This window comes from Nelumbo nucifera, chromosome 4, assembly GCF_055504915.1.
Source record: "Nelumbo nucifera cultivar China Antique chromosome 4, China Antique-T2T, whole genome shotgun sequence".
Taxonomy (NCBI): domain Eukaryota; kingdom Viridiplantae; phylum Streptophyta; class Magnoliopsida; order Proteales; family Nelumbonaceae; genus Nelumbo; species Nelumbo nucifera.
In genome coordinates, this window is record NC_142652.1 from 75,819,738 (window position 1) to 75,828,128 (window position 8,391).

Here is an 8,391-nt window from a genome sequence, read left to right on the forward strand (position 1 = left end):
CCCTCTCCATCCTTCCTCCATATCAAATTTCCTCCCTCTATCACTGTTCTTTCCACATGTTCCCCTCCAACTCTGCCCTCCTTTCCTTCCCTCCTCTCCACTGATCCCTCCCCTCTTCTCTCCTCTCCATCCTTCCTCCATATCATATTTCCTTCCACTTCATTAAACACTCTTTCAATAATTTCCCACACTTTCTCATTCCTATACCTCCCTTCCCACACCTCCCCACTGTCCTTCATTCCCCTCTCCATAACCTTAGAAGACCCACCACCTTGATTGGCTGCACATACATGGGCTACAAGACATGGAGCGGGAACGGAATCTGGAACAAAGGACACAGAAAACACATTAGTAGCACAAACTGAATTCACTTGGTTACCTGGGTTTGATAGAAAGGTTGGAATAGGATTGTTCCCAGCCTCCCTTTCTTGTTCTAGAGGTTGGTAAATATCTCTCCCTGAGTTGGTTGGAAAGTACTTCTGTCCTTTGGTCAACATGGCGATCTTTCCTCTCTACCCCTGGTTCACCCCTAGTTGGTGTATTCCCGCTCTACTTCAGGTTCTCCCAATTTACCCCTTCTTTTGTGCCTTGCACATTCTGAAGTCTTGGGGATGAGTTATTCCCATTAATGTCTTCAGCCCTACTTGTTTCAAGAAGCCCAGGTCTTCTTCCTTCATCTGTCTGATCTTTCTAGCTGTCTATTTCATGCCTCCATTTTTCCCCTATGTCACCCTGAAATAGGCTTGCAATGTTCAACATACCCATGTCGCCTACACCATAACCACCTTCGTCGTTCACACTACCAATGCCGGTACCATCACCGAACCATTCATCCGATTCTTCATCATCTACGCTAGACTGCACCCACCCTTTGTCCGTCTCCTCCCTCTCTTCAGCTCTCTCCCTTGCATATCTTGGGTTCGGCCTCTCTGAGCAGCATCGCAGAGAACTAAAGTCCTCATGGTTTCAGCGGGGGACCCACTGTAGGTTACCCTGTTTGTCCATTCTCCGTTGCTGCAAGTTTTCCCCAATTTTCTCGCCATTTGGGAAGAAGATAGACCGAGACTATTGTCTACAGTTGGCCTTTGATGTGTCTCCTTGCCCCGACCCATGTGACCTTTTAAGTTGTCACGTGGGTCACTAAAACTGTGCCCCAGTTTAGTATTCGACCCACCTGACCCGCCCAACACCTCAACCAGCTCGAACCAAGCCTTTCGACGCCCTGGTCCATTTAATTTCTTTACCACGTCAGCAAAAGATAGACTGCCCGCCTTAACCTTGTTTAATTCAAAAAAAATTGAATTAACTTCCTTTAATGGGTGACTTGTCGTTTGGTTTACCCCAGCTGACACATTAATTCCTCTATTAGCTTTCCCCTGCACCTCCTTTTCGCTGCCCACTCTCTTTCCTCTACATGTCCACCACCCTACCATCTCACCGTCTTCAACCTTAGAATTTCTTCCCCACCACGATTGTTCGACTCTGATGCCAGCCACACCTTGTACCAGACATCATCAAAACAAATTTCAAAGAACCTAGGCAGGTTCTCATGTTTAATACCAGCGACCTGTATCTCAACAGCACCCAGATTTCGTTTATTAGCTTCCACCAATACACCTCCTAAGCTCTGCACAATGTGCTCAAGAACAGAGTCCCGCCAGAGGTTGAAGGGAAGGCCTACTAGCTTCAGCCGAATGCACCCATCTTGAACTGCAACTTCGTTACAGATTGGGATCCAGTTCTGGACCTGTATAAGACCTCCATCCACAACTACTGCTTTGAAGCTTAGCTCCTGGTCGCCTACATCAAGAACAGCTTTCGTCTCTACAAATGGAAATAGCATTGCTTCATTTTCAATGCCTATCTCTCCTGCTACTGTACTCAAGACTTTCTTCCAATCTGTTGCTCCTTTATCAGCCACTAACACCATTCTACAGAAAAGGAGGCCAAACTCTTGCCTCTCTCATCATGTGTGTTCTTTGTAAGGCTAGTGATGAAACCTTGCCTCACTTATTAACATCCTATCCACTTGTGGTTTGTCTTTGGGAATATACCTCTTCTCTCTTTGGTTGCAAATGGACCCCCCCCCCCACAAGAAGTGGTAAACCTTTTCAACCCCTACTTCCTGAGACCCAAGAAAGGGAAAATCATGAGGAGGGCTTTAAGAGCTGCCTTGGTTTGGACAGTATGGGAGTAAAGAAACAGCAGAATTTTCAATGAAAAAAGCAGGTCCAAGGAGGAGATTGTGGAAGCTATTTCAGTGAGAACTGCTCACTGGGTAAAAACATTGAAAATGTTCGAAGTCTATGGGCAACCCAGGAAGAGAAGGTATTGGGGGAGTTATCAGAAAACATCAAGGCTCGATGTGGCTCTGTATTCAGGACCAATCGGCATGGATGATTCAATAAAGGCAGAAACTTTGGCATTGTTACAAAGCTTGAGATTAGCACAACAGCTTGAACTTAGAGATTTCTAAGTGGAAGGTGACTCACAATTAGTGATCCATTGGGCAAAGCAGCTTAAGGCAGCACCTTGGAAATACAAACATGCTTTCAGGGAAAGTGATGTTATTGCAAAGAACTGAATTCACAGTTCAGCTAGGTGAGAAGGTCTGCAAATGGGGTAGCAGATATATTAGCCAAACAGGGAGTTGATAGACAAATTCTTTTTGGGCAAATTTGTAAAATATTACCAAGGGATGCTGGTATCTTCAACAATTGTATTATCATTAATTTTCATCTTTAACGATAACTTTTGCTGATCAAATAAAAAAGTGTATCTCAGCCAAATCTAAGGCTGTCAATAGATCGCGTCTACCTGACTGAACCAATCATGTCAGTTCTGGTTCTATGGTTTTGTTCCAATTAATAATTGGGTCGGGTCAGGCTCTTGCTGTTCCAAACTGATTCAGACACAATTATATAGCTAATAATATATAAAGGCCACCTGATCTTCTTGTAACTTTTGTTATATTTTATGTCCACAAGGGTAAATTTCATAGATTGTATAGAAGATAATTCTGGTTAAAACATTTATTTTACCAACATAATCATTTTTATTAAGGTTATATTATCAAAAACAAAGTTTTAAATTGTTATATAATAGGTATTATGGATCTCAAGTATAATCGGGTCAGACCCGATTGTCCCAAACTCCCAATTAATAAATGGCACGGTTCTGGGTCTGTCATATGGAACTGATTAATAATTGGTTCAGGACTGGTACAGCCTGTCCCGAACCAGACCCAACCTATTGACACCTCTAGCCACATCTATAACAGTGGAAGGTAATTCTAGAAATGCGATTGGCTGGCCAGCCTGGGCTGTTAGGGACCTCAGCACTTGGAGACTTGCTAACTTCCTTCATTAGATCCATGATCTCTCAGCCTTCCTAAACTGCTCGTTTAGATGGCTTCCAAGGGAAATGAATTCATTAGTTGATACTCTTGCTAAATCTGGGGTGGACAGGGATTTTTTGTATAGTGCAAATACTATGCATTTGTAATTCTCAATGTCATAGAGGCCTTTTGTTTTTGGTTGTACTTTTTCTCATGTACATTCCCCTCCCCCACTTTATATTAAATTTTCTAGCATATCATCAATGGAAAAAGGTGTTATTAATAATTAAGTAATGCGAGTCAAATAGTCATACAAGGGCATGGAAATACAAGCACGCCATTAGCATCCAGAGAGAATTACCAAAGAACTGGATCCCATGCAGTATTCCCCATATACAAAGACGGCAGTGTCCATATTACCATGCAATTAAATAATCAAGCCAAGACACACCCTATAGGCATATGACAAAATTATATCCACAATCTAGTAAAAAAGGAGAAAGGAGGGTAAAAGAAAGGAACAAACGGATAAAAAAAAAAAACATCATTAGCTACAATTTTTAGAAATTAAGAATAATCGGTGTAAGAGATGTCCCCCTGTATGGCATTTTTCCTATATAGCTTTGGTAGTCACTTGGACTCCCTAAAAGTGAAAGCACAAGAAGCTCTATGAACAACCCAACCATCAATCAACTGAATATAATTTCAAAAATCTAAGAAATGATAAGATAATTAGAAAAACCTTGACAACTCGAATCGAAAGAGATGTGAATCCACATTCTTTAGCAATCCTGTTATTTGTAGGGCAATGGCAAGATGCAAGCTTGAAATCAGTTCCCTCAAATAAGTGATTCAATTTGACCATGGCAATATGCTTCTCCAATGAGGATAACTTTCCACCAACCTAATAATAAAGCAGAAATTCTCAAATATTAAAAGAAAAGGATCAGTAAAGAAATTGCATAAAAAATAATAAATTGATATATGGAATGATCATGGCAATGTTGCCATTTGTCACCACTACCAATTAAGTGAAAGAGAAGAACATTAATAGAATTACAAGAGGCCAGTAAAACCTCAAAAGTTGATTGAATCCACATAAGAAGAATACAAGAAAAATCAAAAGGGAAAAGGTAAAATATAATGTAATTTGCAGCTCAATTCAACTGCCTGTCACCATTCACCATGTAATTTTATGCAACAGGGTCTGATGAGCTGAACTTCAGTCTATGTATTATGCCAAAAAAGAGTTTATATTAAACACAACAACAACAAATCTGCATGAAAGTAATCAAAAAAACCCAATTATAGGCTGCAGAACAAAAAGAATGGGCCGCCACTTCCTAAGGGTCCTTTTCGTGTACCTTTTTCTTTCAAGTATTAAAACACCGGTATTGTGTATCATGTTGGACAGCTTGGATATGGATAGGGATACGTTTTGGAAACACATAGATACATGAAAGATATGGAATCACTTGAATACATTAGGGTAGTGTGGAGGAAAGATTAGAAAGATGGAATCTAAAAGTGGAATTAGAGGAGATTTTGAGGAAGGAAGAAATATCTTGGAGACAAAAATCAAGATGTAAGTGGCTTTTGGAGGGAGATGATAACACAAAATTCTTTCACTCAATGGCATTGAGATTGACAGCTGGGTGATAACTTCAAAGGAGGAAGTTGTCAAGAGTTTTGTGGATCATTTTAAGTCAATATTTGCCTCCATAGGAGAAAGGAACCTGGAAATGGGAGAGACGTATTGGATCATAGTGCAGAAACACAAGCAGTCCTTTTAGAAAGAAGCTTTAGTGTGGAAGAAGTATTAGACAGTGTATGCCCTTAGCTTCATCCAAATTGATGTACACAAACATTTATACATAATAACATGAATACATTTATTGTTCTATGTTCAGACTAGTATGTTTTTGTGAATTACTCCTTCAAATACACATCTATGAGACTTGTGTTAGTTTAGAATATTCTCAGCCATTAGATAAACTTGGGAGCTTATCCTAACAAGGCTAACACCAATGTGCTGCCAAATTGGTGAAGCAACCTGTCTCAGCTACTAAGATTGGACCACAAGCACAGCTAATGGGTGTTTGTGAGAAGCATCGAACCTAGACTAATTCCCAGTTGTGCCCTGGACCTTGGAGATTGATGGGCAAAACTGAAAAATTGCACTTAACCCCAAACTTGATTATGATACTACACTAAGTCTTGGACTAAGCTGCTTTTGATATGCCAACCAGTGAAATCCATATATGGTCAAATATCTAGGTATTTTGGAGCAGCTTAGAATATTACCTAAGTGGGTGATCATAGTGATAGGATTAGCCCCTTTGTCCAAGTGAACATCAAGGTTTACACTCTCTCTAATGAAAACTTAAAACTGTCGGTAGTGGATTTCAATTGTATTTGAAATCAGGTTTGCAAAGTGTATTTATACTTATATATGTTATTTTCTAAAAAAGGTTTGCAAAAGGTTTCAATCCCAAGATCCATTTGAGCAAAGGGTGTGGCACTACATTTTATAGTCAAGGAAGAGGTCATTTCCTGTAAGCAGGTTTTGATTATTTAGGGTTGAGAGGTTAAGGGCCCAGATTGAGCCCTTGGATTTCATAGGTAATTGAACCCAAGGGTCACTTAGACTTAAATATTGGGCCCAAACTAAGCCCAACTTGCTTGGCTCAAGGGTTCACTGCCCTTGTGTAGTGAATTCGGCTTATCTCTTTCTAGACAAAGGTTGAACCCATATGGATTTATGTGAGACCTTTGTAGGTCCCACGCCACACAATAATCAGGCCTAAGATGCCATGCAACACCTATGTATGTGAACCACTAAAGAAAATGAGCTTGGGCCCATTACTAGTAAGACTAGTTAAAGAAGTCATATAACAACTTATATGGATCAAATATGGGTTTGATAATGGGTATGGAGCCCCCATTCTAATATAAGGATTAAGTCCTAATCCAAAAACCCTAGTTCGAACCAGTCTTATTAAAGACTAATTTCCATCATCTCAGAAAAGAAGATTCACATAGATGCATCAAATCCCAAGCAATTGGAGTTCAAATCAGCAGAAACAGTGTTGTTGAATCAACTTCACATATTCAATTGCGCCATCTTCAATTGGAAGTCGATCTAGGTCTGATATTGGATGTGAACTACAACTTTGGGAGCTGCAATTTGTGTACTCCGTATCAGGTAAACTTGGTTCATATTAGGGTTTCAAATTAGGCACCTTGACAACTATGATACTAATAGACCAGCTTCTTCTACCTATAGTTTATCACATGCAGGAGAACTTATATTGAACCAAAAAGGAGATTGCATTGCTATCTATTTTGGACATCTTTTCCAAAACTGTCTTGTTATATGTGGCACGCAACTTGCTCCCAGAACAGGAAACTCAAGATTCAAAATTAGAAGTGGCTCTTATCTATCAAAAAAGAAAATTAGAAGTGGCTCTTACTTTGCGGTCCAATTCTATGAAGGCCTAACTTAACAATGCCTCCTTTAGAACCCTTTTAGTTGACTATATCCACCTTATAAATTTGAAGATGTACAGCTTCAAAACATAAAAGAAGGTAATGCTGCCACTGACAAGTTACATCTTGGCTAAGTTTAGTTTTTTTTTTTTTCAACATCTTAGCTAAATTTGCAATAATAAATATTGGTCATGGCATAGTGGTATGAGTCCCCCACCCCCGAGCTGAGTAAGTAATTCTGACTTATGTATGGAAAGAAATATCCTTTTACCACCTCACACTGAGCTGGACTGCTGGAGACCCCAATAATAGTTGACTGGCATTTCTGATTGCCACCAAAGAAATCGATTTGTATAATTAAAAATGTAAAATAAAGAAGATTTAAAATAAGTCTGGTATTTAATAAACTAAAGAAATCCAGGGAAACTATCAATTTAACAGGTTATATGCAACATTCTGCAAACGGCGCGCAATAGAAATACAAAACCAATACGAAATACCAAGGAGTCAACTCATTATCAAAGTGCTTTCTAGTTTTTAAAAAGTATAAAACGACAAGGTAAAACGAAGAGGAAAAGGAAAAAAACGGCAACTTACAGTGACATTGACGCCATCTGGAGCCAGACGAACTCGACCAAGTAGACCGAGTGATTTGCAGTTCGACTCGTAAAAGTTAGCGAGTTCTTGAACGTCAGGAACGGATGCATATTTGTAGTAAAGGAGTACTCCGTCAAGCTCCTCTTGATTTCCAGCCATGGATTAAAATCTCTCCGTCTCCTTCTCTGCGTTCCTGTGTCAAAAAAGAGGAGGCCAGATTGCAGAAGGGTTACTTACGAACATACCTCTGGCTTTTCTTCTAACCATACCATTTGGGTGGCCCCACTTAACACAATGGGCCCTCCGTTCCTAAAACGTTTTGGGCCGTTTGTACGGTCCAGTTCTATAGCAACACCATCTCCCATGAATAATAAATATAAGTATAGGAGATGCTTATGTGTGGAGGCATGCTTTGTGAGGATCAGATCCGGACTCTTTAAGTTAAAATCGGATTCAGTCCTCACAGAAAGGTGCTCATACCATATTCACAGCCACCATGCATTGGGAATATCACCCATGAATAAAATGATACAAATATGAAAATATTCTCAATATATAGTTGGAAGTGGTTGTGAGAGAAATCAGCTTCAATGCTCACAAGACTGTGTTTATACTGTTCACACAATCCCTTGCAGCTTTGCATTGGGAATATCTCTATACTTGTATGTTTTACACTATACGAACGATGTAAAGGGATGTGCATATAGTGTGAGTATAGTCTTGTGAGCACCAAAGCCAGTCTCATTGTGAGAAGGATGTAAGCACCATTTTATGAGTATTGAATCTGAGTTCATGCAAGCTACCCATGTGCATGATCTCCTCTCCCCTCCCCAATTTCACTTCCACATTGCTACCCAAATAAAGCTCAAACCTTCAAACCCTAAGTACCTATTGCAACCTTCTCTAGTGATGAACACATTCATTGACGATCAATCTCTACCAACAACTAATCATGAAGGGACTCCACT

At 39.9% G+C, this 8,391-nt stretch overlaps 1 protein-coding gene across 1 annotated transcript in view; it reads right to left on the reverse strand.

Annotated features, from left to right (window-relative positions):
• LOC104605019 (rhodanese-like domain protein) overlaps nucleotides 1-7,666 on the reverse strand; it is a 101,010-nt gene extending 93,344 nt beyond the window's left edge. Inside the window, exons 1-2 of the mRNA XM_010269609.2 lie at nucleotides 7,424-7,666; nucleotides 4,080-4,241 (exon numbers count right to left, since the gene is read on the reverse strand). Of these exons, the coding sequence (XP_010267911.1) occupies nucleotides 4,080-4,241; nucleotides 7,424-7,582 (321 nt within the window). The 5' untranslated portion in view covers nucleotides 7,583-7,666. The remainder of the gene's footprint in view (nucleotides 1-4,079; nucleotides 4,242-7,423) is intronic.
• Between the last annotated feature and the right edge of the window lie 725 nt (nucleotides 7,667-8,391).